The sequence below is a fragment of the Apium graveolens genome, chromosome 10 (genome assembly GCF_009905375.1).
Source record: "Apium graveolens cultivar Ventura chromosome 10, ASM990537v1, whole genome shotgun sequence".
NCBI classification, from domain to species: domain Eukaryota; kingdom Viridiplantae; phylum Streptophyta; class Magnoliopsida; order Apiales; family Apiaceae; genus Apium; species Apium graveolens.
The window spans coordinates 148,199,390-148,221,338 of NC_133656.1; the positions used below are offsets into that span (position 1 = coordinate 148,199,390).

The 21,949-nt window shown below is 34.9% G+C and overlaps 1 protein-coding gene and 1 long non-coding RNA gene across 2 annotated transcripts; one reads left to right on the forward strand and one right to left on the reverse strand.

Moving 5' to 3' along the window:
* Positions 1–794: 794 nt before the first annotated feature.
* On the reverse strand, positions 795–13,946 carry LOC141693235 (mitochondrial ATP-independent inner membrane protease subunit 2). The gene is made up of 5 exons (XM_074498253.1): positions 13,789–13,946; positions 4,367–4,539; positions 2,481–2,664; positions 1,447–1,553; positions 795–1,365 (listed from the first exon to the last, which is right to left on the reverse strand). Exons 1-5 carry the CDS (start codon positions 13,858–13,860, stop codon positions 1,284–1,286), a joined length of 618 nt encoding a protein of 205 aa, XP_074354354.1. The 5' UTR covers positions 13,861–13,946; the 3' UTR covers positions 795–1,283.
* Positions 13,947–17,210: 3,264 nt separating this feature from the next.
* Positions 17,211–18,071, forward strand: LOC141692856 (uncharacterized). The gene is made up of 4 exons (XR_012562934.1): positions 17,211–17,347; positions 17,441–17,565; positions 17,670–17,811; positions 17,934–18,071. It is a non-coding gene; the product is annotated as an uncharacterized LOC141692856 (long non-coding RNA).
* The last annotated feature ends 3,878 nt before the right edge of the window (positions 18,072–21,949 follow it).

Here is a 21,949-nt window from a genome sequence, read left to right on the forward strand (position 1 = left end):
ATTCATATCATAATTATATTTTTAGGCAGAATCTTCTAGGTCACGAAAGGACATCAAATTACTATCAATCTCAGTTTTACCCCCAACATAAGTAATATTAGGATGAGGGGTAAAATCACCATGATGGTGAAGATACAGAGTAGTAAAGATGCTGAAAAAACCCAGAAAATAATATATAAATGTATATATATGCACATATAAATGTACTTACAGATAGATACAAGTCAATACATCAAGGGTTTGTCAATTAAAGGAATCGAACATACCTCCGATTGCAGTAATAGATCTTCACTTGACGATATTCTCACTCCCCCACACAATATTCTTCCAATTCATCGTTCAATTGAACTCTCTCAGCCGTTTCGCCACTTGGGATTTTCCCCCCAATTCTTCAATCACACTCTTCTCTCTCAGATATGTTTTTAATCGATTATGACGGTCTATATTACATCTTTTTTTGTTATAAACATAACTTTACTTATTTAGAATCCACGTAACGTCTCCTTTCAAGTCAAAAATATTGACTAACGAGTCAGTAATTACTCTCTAGTCACTCTCAACTGGAGTGGTGTCATCGAGACCCCAATATCGGATGATATTTTTGATATATGACCCTCATTGAGCTACTCTGAGATATAAACCATTAATATTTTTACTTAACTAAAATTGCAAGTTAATTAAAAAAAGGCATACTGATATCCCTGGTAAACAAGGATTAAAAGTTTAAAACCTCCATTACATTGTTTAAATATCTACATAAAAAATTATATAAACAAAGATTCTAAAATAACTACTCAAAGAAATGTTTTAGTACTTTATAAGTAACTGAAATATACAATGTCAAATTTTAAACAGGATAACCATGTGGTAATATCGCACCTCCATCCGAAATTGGCTCATCTCCTGCTGTGGTATCCAACTTTCAAGAACTGGAATACTGTCACGGCATATGTAAACAAAGCTAGCCAATAGCCATGACATATTATTGCAGTCACTTCATGTATTACAGTCTTTCCGATCACAATACACAAATTTTCACTAACAATTATGAAACATAAGAAGTCCAAACGACAAGTGATAGCAACAGCCGACATTACATTTTCGCTCACAATAGATGGTCAAGGAATTAGAGATATATCAGCTGTTCAACAATAGAATATCATTACAAACCTTTATTCACCTAGCTTCTTGAGGCGTAAAGAAAAGGTCTAACGACTAGAAAAGGCCATAAGAAAAAACAAGTGCATGTGATTAAGTCATAGCTTTCTCTTAGTGAGTTTAGTCTATGCTTTGTGATTTTTGGCCATCTCATTGACATCCAGTTCAACTTCCAATACAGGTGAATCTCTTCTCATTCCAAAATTACTGCAAATAGTTAGGCGACTATTAACAACTAGCTAAAAGGTTTATATAAATACCTACACATTAAATATTTGAATACATCACCTGTTCTGAACAGGACCGTGATCAACAGCAGTTCTCAGGCAGTATATGACTCTACCCACTATGTCTGTCATCGGAACAGGACCAAATAGTCGACTATCTTTGGCCTCCTGCAGTTAGAAAAAAATGATCGCAATAAATACATAAATGATAACAATAATCCAACTTATACTGCCATTTCGATTTGAGAACTCAAAGCTAGGAATACTGAAAAGTAATTGTTTCAATCATGTATGAAACTATGAATATGGACTTCAAGATTTGGTTACATCAACATTTCATTAAATTTTAGACCATGGGCCGTAGGACATAGGTAACCAAAATTACACATGAAGTTGAGCTACCAAGTCAAATTAAACTTTTACATTTTTCATCAGCAGCATTTGCATTAACATATGAAACTCTCAGCCTCCAGTCAATTTGCTGCAAAAAGCTAGATTCCCATCAACGCGAATTTTTGGTACGGATTAGTAATATCCTATATGTCACCAGGTAGAACTTTTTTTTTTAGCAGATTCATTGCTGCTAGTTCAAATTCAGTAATCTTCTGGAATCAGCTCAAGATAATGAAAAAATGATGGGGGGGGTGATTTCTAGTACTTCGTTCGCCTTAGCCTTAGACTAAACGTGCTCTTGATACTGTTGTGCTGAGTAGACAACAATTTTACCTCCAAAATTATCATTCTCTTGCATAATCTCTCTCAAACTTACAAGCATTGCATATATGCTTGCTATCTACCTTACATGCACAATGTCTTGGCAGATATTTTTTAGATCAACCAGTTTTTAGGTAACATTGGAAACAGGTACTAGTAACCATATAAAGTGCTTCAGTATATCTTCATTCCTAATTCATTTAGTTTGCGTGTACTGTATTTTGATGTTTAGCAGACCACACTACTACATTAAGACACTGTCCAAATAATTCTTCACAGTTTGAGAAATGCAAATTAATTTTACATTTTTCTGAAAACACTTAATCTCTTCCTACACCGCCTCTCAATGTAAGATCTTTAATAATGAAAACTAGCATATACCTTAGGCTTTAAATTTTCATTGTCAGCCAACACCCAGCACTGATCCTTTTCAAGAACAAAAGGCTCCTCCTTTTCATCTTTTGATACCATTTCATAACCTTCAACAGCAGCCAATCTTCGAACCAGATGATTCTCCGACTTTTCAGGGTCCTTCATAACTACAACGTCTCCTACAAAAACTTGCCTGCCAGAAACGTGCAGTCAGCACAGCTAAAGGTAGAGCTACATGACCACTAGGGATGAGCACAAACCGAAACCAAACCAAAAACCGCACCATTGGTTACTGGTTTGGTTACGGTTTTGAATTTTAGAAATCGATTTTTTTTGGTTCGGTTTTTAAACAAACCGAACCGCACCAATATTATTTACTAATTGATTTATTTTAATTTTTTGACAATTCAATATATTATAGACAACTAATAATTTAGTTCTACATCATTATACATATACTTGTTCTGATCAAGACAATATGTTATAACTTATAATTTACTTATAAGAATGACAATTTATAAAGATTGAGCAGTTCCTGAGCAAGTTGCTACAGAAGAATTACTAGATTGAGGCTGAAGAGAGTGAGTGCTACTTGACCATACTACTTAATGTTACATAATAAGACAATAGATGGCCTCCAGACCATCTAACTGGATTCTTGCTAATTCAAATGACTAGTGCAACTTGTAAGGTTATCACCTCCTGATAAATAATGAACGCTTTAAACATAACTGGCAATAAATATACGTTAAAAATTATGTCAGTTTAATAACCGATACCACACCATTTAAAAACCTCCGTAATTATTAAAGCTGAACCGCATCAATAATGTTTGGTTTTCAACTTTTAAAACCTCATGTAATTGGTTACGGTGCGGTTTGTGATTAAAAACCGCATATACTCATGCCTAATGAGCACCAATGATCACATCAATACAAACAAAAACAGAACCTTTCTACCATGTAATATGGATAAAATATTGCAGGTGCTCTCAGATGTTCCGTAAATTTACCCTATTTCAGATACTAAATTACTGATAGTCTACCCATTCCAGTTATCAGATAGAGATCAGTTGAGTATCATCAGATATCCTATAATCATTGGCTTCAATCACCAAGGATCCACACTGATGATTGCAAAGCTTTGAATAGACTCCCAAGAGCCCATTCATTACAATCACATTAAAATGTAATATTAATGTTCATATATACTCCCTCTGTTTTTTTATTTGTCGTATGACTTCTCTACACAGATTTTAAAGTGATTTGACTACATCTTCCAAACTAGTATTTTAATTTTTTTGTGTGTGAACTGTGAATTATAACATTAGTTACATATTTCTTTTTAGAAAAAAAAATAATAACTATAACTATGAGGTCAAAACATTTTGAAGTGTGTGCAAAGAGTTAAACAACAAGTATTGAAAAACACAGGGAGTAGCATATAGGATTTATAAAATAACAGTTTTAAAAAAAGTACTAGAAGTAGAAGGTACTTAAACGGCAACATATATTTTGTCAAGTCAAAGTAAAATTTTCGATCAAGTAACTAAACAAGTACATAATTCCTACTTTTCAAAGAATTCAACTTAAAAGTTACTTTTACTTTTAACAGAAACAGACAAAAAAATAATTTTTTGCCTTCTTTTAAATAATATAATAAACCAACCAGACTCATAATTGTCCCAGCTTGTAAGTCCTATATTAACACAATTTCGCCACCAATCAAAGCATACTTAAAGGATGATTACACATCTATGTAATCATCCTTTAAGTATGCATAAAACCTTCATCCGTGATCCAACATGAAAGGAAATATAATTGCATAGGTTGGATCTCAAAGCCAAACAATTGAAACTAACGCACAAAGTAACTTTACGTTATATAAAAACTTACGTTGGATTAGGTGCAGGCAGTTTCCGTACAAGAAGAGTTCCGCCTTCCTCTGCTATTGTTGGGGCCATCTCTAGACCTTTGTTCCAATGCAAATACGTCAACTTTCCCTGGAAGAAGTTTTTCCATACAGCATCACCGACTTCAATGTTTGTGATATGTCCTCCTTGATAGCCCTGTGTTAAGATCATTTTTACATCATAATATAATTATATACTTCTACATCGAACAATACTTGCTCTCCAACCTTATAAATATTAGCAATCCGAGTCATTGAGAACGGCTATTACATGTAAAAATTCACCTTTATTTTCAATAAATTGACACCTTGCTAATCCTTGGTAATCATTCTGCTCACTTTTATGCAAGGAACCAACATACAAAAATTGAAGATTTAATTTAGACCCAACTTGCAAAGCTCATTTTGCATTTATTAGAACCAACGGCATACTTATATACGCTTAACACATTTGTTTTTGACAAACTAGTTTTGAGTATAATAACGTGTGTCGTTGTCCCAAACATGATAAAGATAGGTCCTTGGACATCAGTGAACCAAGTTCAACAATTTTAATACTGAAACTTGTGAACAAGTTCATCAGTGAACCAAGTTCTTAAAGCCGGTATACAAGCCTGACACTCTTTCTATCAGAAAATCAATGCTCACAACTCAAAGACAATATGAACTGGGCTGGTGCGAAATATATATTCTTCTGCGGCCAATACTAGGTGGCTTGTTTACTTAAAATTATGAGGAACTTATAACTTAAAAAAGTTAAAAAGTATCTTTTTTGCCCATTTGATAAATTTTTGTAACTTGTTTTCCACTTGTAAGTTACACAGTAAAGTTTATGAAATTAGCACTTATTTGAGTAACTTATTTTGATTTTATAACGTACTGGTCCCAAAATATGTAAAATTGGAGTCCTACGGAGTTTTAGTGTATACTGAAAATATTTATTTGAAGTATGTACATTTATTTCTGGCCAGTTTATTTGAGAATCATTTGAATGTTTACATGTTGTCTAATATTATATATTGTGAACAATCTAGTATCAAATGGGATACAGAATATTAGATTGTTAAATACGGTTATATAATATAATAAGGTTCACAGCACAGGTGGTGTTGGACAATCCACTGGTATGACTGTAGTATTATTTAGATTAGTTTATATTGACTAATAAATAATACTAGTATACTTTGTGTATATTGAACATGATCAAATTTAGAATTATTCCCTTAATACTGATTAAGAAGGAGAACTAAAATTCGATGTTATTATTAATGCTTAGGTTCTTAATCCGGAAATAGTAATCGACACGTGTATATTATTTACATGCTTTGATTTATATATGAAATAATTCTTTTAAATTATATCATTATATTTTGGGTGATGGAATTATATACATGGTGGATATTATTTATTGAAGGAATCCATGTCCTGATAATATTCGGGTTAATGATGTCCCCTTGAAAACTCAAAAAAATTTAATTATGTGAAACCCTGCAGGTGGAATTTATTCTGGCATAATTAAATAAAGGTTGAGTGGATGATCAAGGATAAAAGATATTAATTAAATAAATTATCAGTAATTTATTTAATTAATGGGCATATGATATTTTAAACATGGGGAATTTAATAAGCAAATAATATTGGAACCGAATTAATTAAATTACGGTATTAGGAAAGGTAGTGCAAATATTAATTCTTTAGTGGATTGAATTAATATTTAATTACATTGGGCTAGGCTAAAGATGTAATTAGAAGGCCCAACCTAATTATCCATGGTCCCTATTGTAACCTATATATATTCTTATTCTCTTCTTGCTTGGAATTGTGTGAAAACATATTGTAGCCACCAAGGAGCAAGAAGAGGGGATAACTTGAGAAGACGGAGGCCACATTTCGCTCAAGGGAATTTGGGAATACAATAGAAGAGCGTGGAATCAACCATTAACAAGGTAATCCTCTTTTCGTAATCTTTATCGTAAAACGTAGTAACACCCTAAGTCCGTGGTTCCCAACAATTGGTATCAAGAGCCTGGTAATGGGTTCTACGTTTTATGATATAATGTCCATGTCGTAATTATATATGCGTGTATATAGTGTTTTGCTTGTATTAGTTTTGATGCAGGTTGTTAATCCACTATTATGGCCATGTATATTTTAATTATGTGTTTGGATCCCACGTGGTTTAATCGTGGTTAATTTTTGTTTTGGTTTCCACGTGGTTTAATCGTGGTTGTGATTTACACGAGGGTTGATCGTGTTAGAATAGATTTTACAAAATTAGTTTTGTATTAGATCTATTTTTTTTGTAATTGTTCCGGGTATTTTTTAATAGTTATGTGCGATCGGAAATCAATTCCGGTAGTTTTTTGTTCCGCTGTGCGATTACAAGGGGCTGCTGTTGATGTTTGGATCGAACAAAATCAAAACAAAACTCACAGAAAAGCAACAGGCGCGCGCGCTGGGGCTGCTGCGGCAGCTGGGGGCGTCGGGGCGCGCTTGGGGCAGATTTTTTTTTGAGAGCTGGATTTTTTTAAGGGCCATAATAGTGGAAAATTTATTTTAATTTTTTCCATTAAATTTTAATTATTGCTTTAATTTATTGATTATGTGTGTCGTTAATTATGTGTGTAATTCTTTTAAAATTGCATGTTTAACTTAATTAGGACGACATGGACATAAATTTTATTTATTGCTTTAATTAAATGTTATATGTTGTTAAAATTATGTGTGTATTTTGAATGCATGATTAGACATAATTATAACAACATAGGGCCCCATTAAATTTTAAAATTCCTCAATTTTAATAAAAAAAAATCTAAGTGGGAGAGGGAATTAATATGAAATTAAATCCCATGGTCTCCATTATTGGTTATAGGTAATTTAACATAAAGACGAATATAAATTATATATACGTCATCCATCGTGGCATGTAATTTATGGTGTCTAGAATGTTATACAAATTACTAGAACAAACTTCTTAAATTAATAAATTTTGAAAGGAATAAATACGGATTTTCTTTATTTCTGATTTGGGGCGATTTTGTCAAAAACGGGTTCATCGAACTTGTAAGGCTGTGGGTTTTAAGCGAGACCGATGTGACTCCTCCACTACCTGGAAATCAAACCATTGATGAATATTGAATTGAAGTATTCTATTCAAGGCAAAATTACGAATAATTGGAAGGTATACACGCCACCCATCGTGGCGTACCAAGTTCCATAGATTTCAAATAATTTAAGATTTGATGATGGTATACACTTAGCTATGAAAAATAATATAGTCCACCCCAACGTGGCATATTGTTTAGTAATAGGACCGAAGTAACATTTAAACAAAATTAGGTGCTATACATTTCACACATCGTGGCGTACCAGAAGCTTATGGTGTTTAGATGTTAGTGCATTAAATTTTAATAATTGTTAGAGGAATCAATAGATCTTAATAATTAATGCAACCTTATTTATGTGATGTTTTTATGCATGATTCTCAGGATAAAATGGGCTTTAATCCACTATTCACCATACTTAAGGATAACAAACTTATCGGACCTAACTATATTGAATGGAAACGAAATTTAGACATTGTGTTGACTGCTGAAGAGTACAAGTTTTGCACTTATGAACCCAAGCCTGAACAGCCTGTTGCTGATGCTCCTGAAGATGAGAAAGAGTATTATAAACGGTGGATTAAGGCTGATGAGATGTCGCGATGTTACATTCTGGCAGCAATGTCGGGTGTTTTGCAGCATCAGCATCAGTCTATGGCCACTGCTTCGGATATGCTCTTTAATCTCAAGGAACTTTTTGGAGATCAGAATAGGGCTGCTAGGCAAGTAGCCATGAAGGCTTTAATTTACACTCAGATGGCTGAAGTCACACCTGTAAGGGATCATGTTCTCAAGATGATGTCGCATCTGAATGAGATAGAGATCCTTGATGCTGAACTTGACGGGGAAACCCAGATTGACATTATCCTTATGAGCTTGTCCAAGAGTTTTGAGCAGTTCCGCTTGAATTACAACATGAACAAGAGGCAGTATAGTCTCGCGGAACTGCTGACAGAACTTCAGGCAGCTGAAGGATTATTTCGGCAGAGTGTTCAAGTGAATGTGGCTTGGAAAGGTTCTTCCTTTAAGCCGAAATGTATTAAGAAGAAGAAAAAGGCTCAGACACAGAAAGCTGTGAAGGCAGTGGGAGTTCAGGGTGGTGTGAAAAAACCTAAGGAAAAGTGCTTCAGATGCAAACAGTCAGGTCACTGGAAACAGGATTGTCCTCTTCCTAAGAAGACAAACAATACTGGTATGTCTCTAGTTACAGAAACATTTATAGCGGCTATATCTACGAGCACTTGGTGTGTAGATACAGGAGCCACTGATCATGTTTGTAATTCTATGCAGGGGTTCCAACTATCCAAAATGCTTAGAGATGGTGAGATATACGTGTTCATGGGAGATGCTACGAAAGTAGCAGTAGTTGCAGTAGGAGTTATTCATTTATCTTTTGGTTCTGATAGGATTTTGATTTTGAACAATTGTCTTTATGTACCTTCTTTTCAAAGGAATTTAATTTCGGTTTCTAAACTTGCTTTGGATGGTTATAATGTTTGTTTGGATCGTAATGTTTCTATTATGATGAATAAACGAATTATATGTTCTGGTACATTGCAAGACAATTTGTATATAATTAATCCTAGTCAACCTGCACTGCAACTGCAATTTAGGGAATTGAACAACACATCTTCAAATGAACCTTCTAGTTTGAACCAAACATATCTTTGACACTTGAGATTAGGTCATATTAACTTGAGGAGGATTCAAAGACTGGTAGTAGACGGGCCTTTAAGCTCATTGGCAGTGGAGCCATTTCCAGTTTGTGAATCCTGCTTGGAAGGTAAAATGACTAATAGGCCTTTCAAGGCAAAAGGGAATAGAGCCAAACAACTGTTAGAATTGGTTCACTCTGATTTATGTGGACCCATGAATATCCAAGCAAGAGGTGGTTATGAATATTTCGTCACTTTCATTGATGATTATTCTAGATATGGGTACGTTTATTTGTTGCACCGTAAGTCTGAGTGCTTTGATAAGTTCAAAGAGTACAAAGCTAAAACGGAGAAACGACTTAATAAAAGTATCAAGTCACTACGATCAGATTGTGGCGGCGAATACTTGCTTGGAGAATTTAGGGAATATTTATCAGAAAATGGGATAGAATCCCAGTTAACTGCACCAGGCACACCCCAGCAGAACGGTGTAGCAGAGAGAAGGAACCGGACTCTTTTAGAGAGTGTTAGATCGATGATGAGTTATTCGGATTTACCCAAGTCGTTTTGGGGACATGCCTTAGAGACAGCAGCTTATCTTCTGAACTTAGTACCTTCTAAGTCGGTTCCTAAAACCCCCTTAGAATTGTGGACCGGGGATAAACCGAGTCTAAGACATATTCGAATATGGGGTTTTCCAGCACATGTGCTGAACAAGAACGCGACTAAGTTAGAATCTCGTACAGAAGTAAGGTTGTTTGTAGGCTACCCCATGGGAACGAAAGGATATTTATTTTATAGTCCGAAGAATCGGGATGTCATTGTTAGCACCAATGCAAGATTCTTAGAGGAGGAATATATAATGAATCACAAACCCATGAGTAGTGTCGTTTTAGAGGAACTAGTGGGAGGGACAAATAATACCCATGAAGCTGTAGTACAAGTAGAACAACCACAACATAATGTACAACCTGTCACTAATACCGCACCAGTGCCTCGTCGTAGTGGGAGGGTTGTTCAACAGCCTGATAGATTCATGTTTTTGGGTGAGTCTTCAGACTTGGTCTCTGGTGAACATGATGATGATCCCGTACATACGAAGAGGCAGCACAAGACAAAGATGCAGATCTTTGGCAAAAGGCGATGGAATCTGAGATAGAATCAATGTATTCTAATCAGGTCTGGGAGCTCGTGGAACCACCCAAAGGTATAAAACCTATTGGATGTAAGTGGATCTACAAGAAAAAGAGGGGATTAGATAAAAAGGTGAAAGCCTGGAAAGCAAGACTTGTTGCGAAAGGGTATACTCAGAAAGAAGGTATCGATTATGAGGAAACCTTTTCACCGGTAGTCATGCTTAAGTCAATCCGTATTCTTTTATCTATAACAGCTCATCTCGATTATGAGATTTGGCAAATGGATGTCAAGACAGCTTTTCTTAATGGAAGTCTTCAAGAAACCATCTATATGCAGCAACCAAAAGGATTCATTAAGGAAGGCCAAAAGCATCTGGTATGTAAGCTTAAGAGGTCTATTTATGGACTTAAACAAGCTTCTAGAGACTGAAATATTCGTTTTGATCAGGCAGTCCAGTCATATGGATTTGATCAAAGTCCAAGCGAATCGTGCGTGTATAAGAGAAGTGAAGGTAATGCAGTGGTTTTTCTAGTACTATATGTAGATGATATTTTACTCATTGGAAACAATGTTGAGATGTCATCAGTAAAGGCATGGTTGTTCAAACAATTTGACATGAAGGACTTAGGTGAAGCGGCATACATCCTTGGGATCAAAGTTATAAGGGATCGCAAGAAAAGGATGTTGGCTTTATCTCAAGAGCCCTACATTGATGAAGTATTAGCTCGTTTTAACATGCAGAACTCCAAGAAAGGTTTTCTACCTTTTAAGCATGGAGTTGCCCTATCTAAGAAGCAGTGTCCTTCGACACCTAAGGATATAGAGAGCATGAAATCAGTTCCTTATGCTTCAGCAGGTGGAAGCTTAATGTATGTTATGTTATGTACGAGGCCTGACATCTGCTTTACTGTAGGCATGGTTAGTAGATATCAGTCGAACCCAGGTCAGGAACATTGGAGTGCAGTAAAAACTATACTCAATTACCTGAGAAGGACTAAGGAGTATATGTTAATTTACAAGGCCTCAGATCTATTTCCTTTGGGATATACTGATTCAGATTTCCAATCAGATAGGGATAAGAGGAAATCAACCTCGGGATATGTTTTTACTTTGGGAGGTGGAGCCGTTATATGAAGGAGTGTAAAGCAGAAATGCATTGCAGACTCCACCATGGAGGCCGAGTACGTGGCGGCCTCTAAGGCTGCCAAGGAGGCTGTATGGTTCAGGAACTTCCTTTTGGACTTAGATGTGGTACCTAATTTGCCTAGGAGTTTGACGGTGTATTGTAATAACACTGGTGCTGTGGCAAATTCAAAGGAACCGCGAGACCACAAAGCAGCTAAACATATTGAACATAAGTATCATCTCATACGAGGAATCGCAAGTATCAGAAAATCAATGCTCACAACTCAAAGACAATATGAACTGGGCTGGTGCGAGATATATATTCTTCTGCGGCCAATACTAGGTGGCTTGTTTACTTAAAATTATGAGGAACTTATAACTTAAAAAAGTTAAAAAGTATCTTTTTTGCCCATTTGATAAATTTTTGTAACTTGTTTTCCACTTGTAAGTTACACAGTAAAGTTTATGAAATTAGCACTTATTTGAGTAACTTATTTTGATTTTATAACGTACTGGGACAAAATATGTAAAATTGGAGTCCTACGGAGTGTTAGTGTATACTGAAAAAATTTATTTGAAGTATGTACATTTATTTCTAGCCAGTTTATTTGAGAATCATTTGAATGTTTACATGTTGTCTAATATTATATATTGTGAACAATCTAGTATCAAATGGGATACAGAATATTAGATTGTTAAATACGGTTATATAATATAATAAGGTTCACAGCACAGGTGGTGTTGGACAATCCACTGGTATGGCTGTAGTATTATTTAAATTAGTTTATATTGACTAATAAATAATACTAGTATACTTTGTGTATATTGAACAGGATCAAATTTAGAATTGTTCCCTTAATACTGATTAAGGAGAACTAAGATTCTATGTTATTATTAATGCTTAGGTTCTTAATCCGGAAATAGTAATTGACACGTGTATATTATTTACATGTTTTGATTTATATATGAAATAATTCTTTTGAATTATATCATTATATTTTGGGTGATGGAATTATATACATGGTGGATATTATTTATTGAAGGAATCCATGTCCTGATAATATTCGGGTTAATGATGTCCCCTTGAAAGCTCAAAAAAATTTAATTACGTGAAACCCTGCAGGTGGAATTTATTCTGGCATAATTAAATAAAGGTTGAGTGGATGATCAAGGATAAAAGATATTAATTAAATAAATTATCAGTAATTTATTTAATTAATGGACATATGATATTTTAAACATGGGGAATTTAATAAGCAAATAATATCGGAACCGAATTAATTAAATTACGGTATTAGGAAAGGTAGTGCAAATATTAATTCTTTAGTGGATTGAATTAATATTTAATTACATTGGGCTAGGCTCAAGATGTAATTAGAAGGCCCAACCTAATTATCCATGGTCCCTATTGTAGCCTATATATATTTTTATTCTCTTCTTGCTTGGAATTGTGTGAAAACATATTATAGCCACCAAGGAGCAAGAAGAGAGGATAACTTGAGAAGACGGAGGCCACACTTCGCTCAAGGGAATTTGGGAATACAATAGAAGAGCGTGGAATCAACCATTAACAAGGTAATCCTCTTTTCGTAATTTTTATCGTAAAACGTAGTAACACCCTAAGTCCGTGGTTCCCAACACGGAGGACCGTAAAACAAACATGACCATTATGATCCCATCTTTTTGAGTAAAAATTCAACCTTTATGTCCAAATTACAAATTTATTAAACATAAACTATTAAGACTTAAACTGGAGACTTCCAAATCACGAATTTGTCCTAACTCTAAAGGGTTAAAAGAAGGCTACTAATAGAATCTTATACTTAGACAAAGTTCCATCTCTGCTAGGATGAAGCTTCGCATAAAAAAGCCAACTAAAGTTCAAAACTTTCACCTTTGTAACAGTTTATAAAGGCATTTACATATGCGGATATTCCTCATATAACAGTGGGAAAAAATAAATGTACTAATGACTGTAAGTATACTTTGATTTTTCTTGGCAACACAGACTAGCATTCTGTCATACACCATAAATCCCCAATACGATTGCAAAATTCTTCTACGCAAGAATTACCAATACCAAATAAGAACACGATATTCTTCTCCGTAAAAACAAAAAAGTCAATGTAGCCAAAAAAAACTACTATAAAATTTCACCCCTTTACACAAATGCAACCAACAAATCAAGAATCACAACATTTTACACAAATCCAACAAAACCCATTAATCCAACCAATACCCAGATGCAAATAAACACTAATTCTTGAAAAAAGATGCAATCTTTACATAAACAACAAGAAATCAAGAATCTCCATTTGAACAAAAAGTAAATGCATAGATACAAAGGAGAGAGAGATATATATATAAAGAGAGAAAAGGAGAGACCTTCCAGCTAAGAGAGACAGAGTATTCAAGCTTGTTAGCTATGTAACGGACCCAAGTGGAGAGAGAAACCATTGTAATTTGATTTGGTTGAGAGGTGTTATTTATTTGTACCAGAGCTTCTTCAGCATCCCCTTTTTGCTTAAACCCTTGTGTTTTGTGTACTTGTTCTCTTTTTTATTTTTACTTAATAATTAATTTTTTATTAAATTTTTTGGCTACTAATATATTTCTTTGTTTACTACAAAAATTTCACAGGGTAAAAAAAAGATCCCTATCTCCCTGCTAAAAGAGTTGGAAATAGGACATTAAAAGTATTAAATAAAATGATTTCTTTTTCATTAAAAAAATAGATTAATGAATGGCAATTGCATGATATATTATTCAGTTTTCCAGACTATAAAAACAATTCAATTATATATATTTGAGTTTTATTCTCAAAAAAAAAACTTTGACTTTTGTTTATATTAACTATAGTAATAAATTTTACCAACCTTTACTTTGTGAAAAACAATATTACCAAACTCACCGAAACCTTTAGTTTTGATTAGAGATGCACAAAAAGCCCGGGTCCGAAAATCTGAACCGGCCCGATCCGATCAAAGCCTGGTCAAGCCCGGTTGGCCCGGGCTTCGGGCCTCGATGGACCCTATTTTTTAAGCAAAGCTCGGCCTGACCCGGTTAAAAACCCGGGTCTGGCCCGGTTCGACCCGATTAAAGCCCGAAAAAACTCGGTTAAAATTTGATTATTCTAATATATTTTCTTATATATTTATAAATTCACATTAACTATAAATATAAATAATACTTTAAACACATATATATTTACATATTTGTGATTAATAATATTATTTATATATTTCATTGCATAAATAATGAAAGAAGATTTAATAAGTACATTATATATATTTGGATAATAGTGATAAAACATATTATTCTATAAACATGTTTATTTTTTGCCAACATTAAATGTTTTCAACGAAATAATGTTTTCATAAAATATTTCATGTAAACTAATACATTTTTACGATGATGTAGTTGCTAACATAAATCTCTTATAAAACTCGATCCGATCTAAATTAGAAAAAAACCTGGTCCAATCCAATCCGACCCGGAAAAAAAGCCCAATTAGGCCCGCCTCGAGAGGCCAAACTGGCTCTGATATTTTCGGTAAGCCCGTCCCGGCCTGGCCAGTCAAAATCAAACTCGAAAAGTCCGGCCCGGTCAAAACTCGGATTTTTTAAGGCCTAGTCAAAACCCGGTCCGGTGGGCTACGTGTATCTCTAGTTTCGGTTGAGACATGGAACGTGTCAATTTTTAGTCCTATATTCCTAACAAACAAACATTTGATGTAAAATGACCATCTCTTCCTCTTGAAAGCATTAAACACTAGACTTTTTTATCATCCATTAATAACAAATCCATGCTTGCTTCATTGTAAGATACATTTTTAGGCAAGATGTTATGACTATAACAAATCCATGGGTGATTGCAGGAAGATCTGACAGTATTGGACAAGAACAAGCAGTCTCTTCTGTAGACTGTAGTTTAGAGGATTGCGGAGAGCAATAAAAATGATGAGGCTATTCTTTTTGATGCTCTTGATCCCCCTGATGAGCTTAGGCTAGTCATTTTGAGATGCGACCAGCAGGAAACAAAGTCCTGTAGAGTAATACGAACATTGATTTGTTGACCTATGCCAGTAGGGTATTTCAGTTGAAACAATGAGAGATCACCTCAATGCTGATGGTGAAATTGTTGATTCATCTGTGATATTGGCAGTTAGAACACACATAAAAATTGCAGATCCCTCAAATTCGAAGACAATTAGGTCCATGAGCAACTTAAAGAAGGAAGAGGAGCTTGAATCTATCATAATATAGAAAGAGAAGATTGAAATTATCAAGAATGGAACTTGTGCTAGAGGAATAAAGAGTAGGCGTTGGCTGGACCTTCGAGTTATTGCAGTTACTGATACACCAGAACTGATGTGAAGGAATATGTGGAACTAGTATATGGTATAAAATTGTATTATTCAATTGGATCAAGCAAATAGCAATATCCTAGTCTGTCAGGCATCTTGTACTTGCCATCACCTATATTAAGTGACAGTGATAAGTGGTGCGTACATTTTAGTTTTCTATAAAAGGTCATGTAGCAAGATGCGGGATTTTATTCATGATATCTTAAAGGTTGTATCCAATGCACAAGACTTGATATCAATAGAGTTTCGGTGTTGTGGTGGAACCCCTCTTTTGAAAAGAAAAGGATGACAAATATATGAAGAAGTCTAATAATTTTAGATGGTTATGTGCCAAAGCTGTTAAGCTTACCCAAGCGCTTATGCATATGACCTCTAGTTTTACCAAGTTACTAATTTTGGTTAAAATGTATCTTGACCTTGTAAGAAAAGTTCAAACCAAGAGCCTATATTTATTTCCAAGTAACTAGTGGTTGCAATTTCAAAATTCTACAGACCCTGAAATCATCTCCTCATAACACCTCTTTTTTGGTCCTGTCCAACATGAGAAACGCCATTGTAAAACTTATCGTGTAGTACAATAGTTGAGCCCTCTGGTTTAGGTTACCGGCAAGTGCTACGTGCATCTGCCGTAACACTAACCAGAGAGGACCCCCATCACTAACATTTAATGCGTCTGTCAGGCCCTTGAGCAGAGATTAGTTGTATTCAGATTGCATTATATATATATTTTCGTAGCCCAGCTGCCCAGAATCAAGACCTGTAGAGCACCACGGAGAGATCTAGTCCGAGCTAAGGGGGATTTTATAATTATCTAAGATGCCACGTGAAGAAAAAGTTTACCCAGCTTTCGGTGACACGATTGAGATCACATACGGCGACCAGGAAAGTGATGAGGAAAAAGTATACGAAGAAAAGCAGATTCCTCTGGCAATGACTATTTCAAAAAAGAAGGTACTGTATGAATTTAGGTGCAAAGTGGAAGATGCAATTCAGAACAATTACATCTTCAGAAAAGAGACATTTCACTTCAAACAAGCTACAAAGAATAAAGAATATCTCAACGAGCTTAGACTCTGGGGTGTCCCTTTATTGCCTAGCAAAGGTGACGAGGCAACTGATGTTGTTTTAATGAAATTCTTGGAGGCTCGACAATTCAAACTCTCCGAGGCCTTCAATTTGCTCCAAAGAACCTTAAAATGGCGAATGGAAATGGACATGGAACAAATTTTACACGAAAAACTTGGTTCTGATCTCGAGGAACTTGGACAAGTTAGCAATACAAAGGCAATCAATGGTCACTCTTTATGTTACAAGAAATATGGAATTTACAGAAACAAAGATTTATACAAGGAAAGATTTGAATCACATGACAAATACGAGGATTATTTAAGATGGAACATACAATTCATGGAAAGGTGTGTCCAGACTCTAGATTTTAAACCCGGAGGCACAAATTCTATCATATCGATTATAGATTTAAAGGATGCACCAGCTCCATTGATAAAGGAGTTCCCCGTCCTACATAAGAAAACGTTGGTTCTTTTTCAAGATTATTATCCTGGAATCATAGACAGACATGTAAGTGAATTCTTATTTTAGAGCAGAACATTTGCTTATAAAATTTGAAAGCTTTTAACAGAAATTTAGTCTGACATCTGATCTCAATAATAGGTAATTTTAAATGCTCCCCTATGGCTTCTGACGTTCCACGCATTACAACTCCGGACCTTGACACAAAGAAATTATGGCAAGTTCATCTTTGTGAGGCCATTTAGTGTTAGCAAGACCCTTCTCAAGTAAGATAAATAAATTATTGCAGCTACACTTTCGAATTTCAATTGCTATCTCGTTGTGGACATAAATTCGATTAAGATAGATTAACTTTTGCATTTGCATGAAGGTTTATAGCCCCTGAAAACTTGCCAGTTGAATACGGTGGCCTTAAGCAAGAGAATGACGAATTATTTACCTCTCACGACAAAATTCTGCACCAGAAAGTGAAGCCTGGTTCTGTGGAATGCATTCAAATTCCAGTTGACAAGGTAACGTAATGAACATATAGTAGTTATGCCAGTATCATCCTCTATACGACTTATATAGATTCTAATAACTTGCACTAATGTGGAACATCTATTATGTGTGGATATTCTGAAAAATTGAGCAGGCGGGATTGACTGTTAGTTGGGACTTGACGGTGGTTGGATTCGAGGTGAGCTACAAGGAGGAATTTATTCCAGACGATGATTGCTCTTATCAGATTCTGATACAGAAAGAAAAGAAATTGGGAAAACCTATTAGAAATTCATTCCATGTCAGGGAACCTGGGAAAATAGTCTTACACATTGAGAACGCGACATACAAGAACAAAGCGGTTTTCTGTAGGCATTTGATTCAACCCACTGTGACCACTTTCACTTTGTCAAAAAAAGATTAGGAGAAGAGTGTGTCTTACAAGCTTTTTTTGATAGTTTGTAATGTGGCTAGAAAATTTTGCTTAGTAAAAAAATAATCCTCGTAAAATTCCGCGAGAAATGGGAAACATAATTGTTCCAGTAAATAAAAATCATGCCAGCAAAACGCTAGGGGAAGATCTTGAAATGCATAGTCTTGTTCTTAATCTATGATCAATCAAGTTACTTATCTATGTTACAAAAAAATGACAAAAAAGTCTTGTAGCAGATATTGAGTTTTAAAACAAAGCCATTACTCATCTCTGTTAACAAAGTCATTACTAATGTGTGAAACATAATAGGTGAGCTAATTAATCAGTGAATAATGTGGGTCTAAATTAAGGTGTTTAAACACTTCTATGTCTATTCATGTAGTTTAAGTCATTCGATACATTAATCTTGTTATCAATCTTGTACGATAAAGACATTATTATATATATATTGAATATATAACTAACTCATAAGAACATTGCTAATTCTTAAATCACATAAGCATATAAGAATTAACAATTAAATTAGGAGAAGGGTTTGAGAAAACAAACAGAGATTGGATTTAATCTCGAGTCCAGAAAACTGTCTCCTTAAAGCAGTTTCGCCTCGCACCATCCGTGTTTAGCGACCTGCTTCCCAGGATAAAACGAGATACTAGTATAATCGATAGATCGAATATACTCTCAGCGAACTTGAACTGAGCCCGAGAACTATCACCGGAATATTGGAAAAAATTAAGACTAAAGAGACCAAGAATGAAAGAGATGACTCTTATTTTCTTGACTTAATAAAACAGGTGCCCTAAGACTCTATTTATAAAGAGAGGCTTGAAAGGACTTGTTTTTCTTTTCGATGTGGTACATGGTATTTATAAGAAAAACTAAGGAATAGGTTTGTGCTACTCTCGATGTGGTACAAAACCACTTTTCATATTAAAAGGTAAAACTTTGGAATATCAGTTCTCATTCACCTTTTACTCATTTTGAGCGTGTTAATATGCGTTGGAATCCCCTCGAAGAGAAGAATACGTTCCAATAAATACACACCACTAACACATAATGTGTCTCACTCATATAGAGTCTCAAAATGATTCACAACTTAGTCTAAAATACTAAGTTTGTCCAACAATCCCCCACAAATGAGATTGATGGTCCAGTAGCACGCACCACATAGACACCACATAGACAGACAGACGCGGAGCTTGACTTGGTGATAGTTCCGGCGGTCAGATATAGCATACGATAGGTAGAGAATGCTCCTTGAACCTTCGCTCGAATAAGTATATCGACTTTACTGGTAGACAGTATGACGCGATGTCCTTGAACTATTCGACCGTTTGTGTAAACGATGACATACTCATCACTATATCTTTCCTGACTCATTCAGTTCTCATGATTATGTCCATTTTGGCCCTGGAACATCGTCCTGGTTCTGCAAGAGTTTCTAAAGAATTGTGCCTCGCAATTCTCCTTTGAAGCGGCCATACTTCTCTCTTACATAGGTGATCTTTATCTTATAGAGTAACCCGCGTTTACTCAACCGAATATTATGTATTCAAACTTGAAATCCTTGTATTCGTCAAAGATCATTAAAAGCATAAAGCTTAACCTCGTACCTTACGGGTCTCACTGTTTCATCATCATAGAAATAGGCCAGGGGTTACCCCCACAGTGATTTAGTCATCATGATTTAGTTGTCCCATTGAACCAAGTTCTTGGGATCTCCAGTCAGCAAGGTTGGGTGTCCACCATGACGCCGTTAAGCAATAGGCAAGGCTCATTCCTCTCGATGATTTGACAACTATCTCTCGGTCTAACTAGATTCCCTTGTCTTAAACAGATTCACTCAGTTTAACCATCTGGTCAGTGGATCCAAACATTATCATTTGACTTTACATAGTCAATCATGATAATTCTCGTTGAGAATAGTTGTTTAATGGTATTATGTCCTCATCATAGATGTGAGACATACCATTTCATACACAATAATGTGATCTCCCAATTTGCATATTGATTACACGATATATGCATATTGAAGACACATTTTCCTTGTCATTTAGGAATATCCTTACAAAGTGGCTACTCGGCCTTTTAACTGCATTTATTTTATGCACCAGACTCGTATTCCATCATGAATCGAGCTAAGTTTAGGATTTCCATGACACGACTGCTAAGTGTGAAATGTATTCTCGAATGACTTTTAAGTTCTTAAAGTCAAATATCTAATTTACATACTATATTCACATAGTACAATTAGATATCTTTCGTATTGCAGTCCAAGCTCACGAGCACATATCATACACCTTAAATCTCATTGCAATCACTTCCAAGTGACCAATTTCCATTGTACTCGTGCATCTATCCAGTTTACCAACTGTATAGCCTATGTCTAATTTTGTACAATTTTAAAAAGTATAACAAACTTGCAATCCTTCTTGAGAGATCCTTGTTCATCTACGCTTGAATAAATATAAATCCATTCCAGCTATGACAACTTTAGCTTCGCTGATCTCTTCAAAATTCACATCACCAACATGTGACATGTATCATCTAAAACTTTTAAAGTCACGAAGATTGTAATCTTCAAATAAAACTTTTCAATCTCATCAAGATTTTCAGAGATGATCCTCTTGTCATTACTTCTCGTAATGATCAGATCACTCACATGCAATCAATTATGACTTGCATATCATGTGTAAATAACACATGCACGCTTGTCAATTCTCTGATTTTGAATCAGTTTGACATCTCATATTGACATATTTCACATTTATGAAATAACTTTACTAGTTATTACTTAAGGCTTCACTTGTTATTGATATTACCAGCTTTTAGCGTCCCAAAAACCAGCAATTTCAGTTTGCATCATTACCGAGTTTAAGCGTCCTTAAACTGGCAATCCTTATTCACATAGCAACCAATTTTAAGCGTCCTCAAAATGGCAACCATGTCATTTATTTGAAGCCATTGCTTATCATAGCAATATCAAATTTAATATGCCATTATTTCGTGTCAATGTTGTTTCACTCAACATGATCACCGAAAATACAGATTTTCTACTCTTGCTTTATCTAGAGCAACTCTCGGGTTCACGTAAATAGATATTTCTCCAAATATCTATTTAGAAAGACCATCTCAATGTTCATTGATGCACTTTTAAATTTCACAATACGATAATTTTAGTATCATCTTAATGAACATTATTCTCAAAACTCGAGAATATTTCATAAATTATATAAGGTCATCACTTTCGACTGTAATATTTTTGTATCAGTCTGACCTTATACTTCCTTCAGACCCAGATATATTTTTCCAATTTAAAAATTCATTTGGGTCCTAATGCTTCTATCTCGTAAGAAGATCTATATATTTTTTAAACAAGATTCTGTCAAACAGAACTACTCTCTCTATTTCTTAACATCCTTTCCCCCACAAAGGACATAGAGAGAACATGCACAATCCATTTTCTAGTACACGTGCTAGAAAATCTTGATTTATTGACTCTTAGTAATAGTCAAATTTTCTCTTGATATATTCACTTATCAAGAAATTATACGAGAAGCGCATTGCTTCTATTAAATTTACGAGTTCACCTTCAAGCAAATTATCAAGACAATCGGGACTAGAAATTGTCCAAGTCTTTTGCTCTCTGCAGGTTCATCATCACATTCATCCAATAACTCGTAAGTTCATTTAGATGACTTTTAATTACAGATCTACTAGGATCTACTAGCTTATCG

Bases quoted from the DNA above. Each gene is read 5' to 3' on its own strand.
- LOC141693235 (XM_074498253.1), bottom strand. From the start codon at position 13,860: ATGGTTTCTCTCTCCACTTGGGTCCGTTACATAGCTAACAAGCTTGAA. The intron at 2,665-4,366 runs GTAAGTTTTTAT...CGTTTCTGGCAG, and splicing joins CTGCCTGCACCTAATCCAAC to GCAAGTTTTTGTAGGAGACG. The intron at 1,366-1,446 runs GTGATGTATTCA...AACTATTTGCAG, and splicing joins CACGGTCCTGTTCAGAACAG to TAATTTTGGAATGAGAAGAG.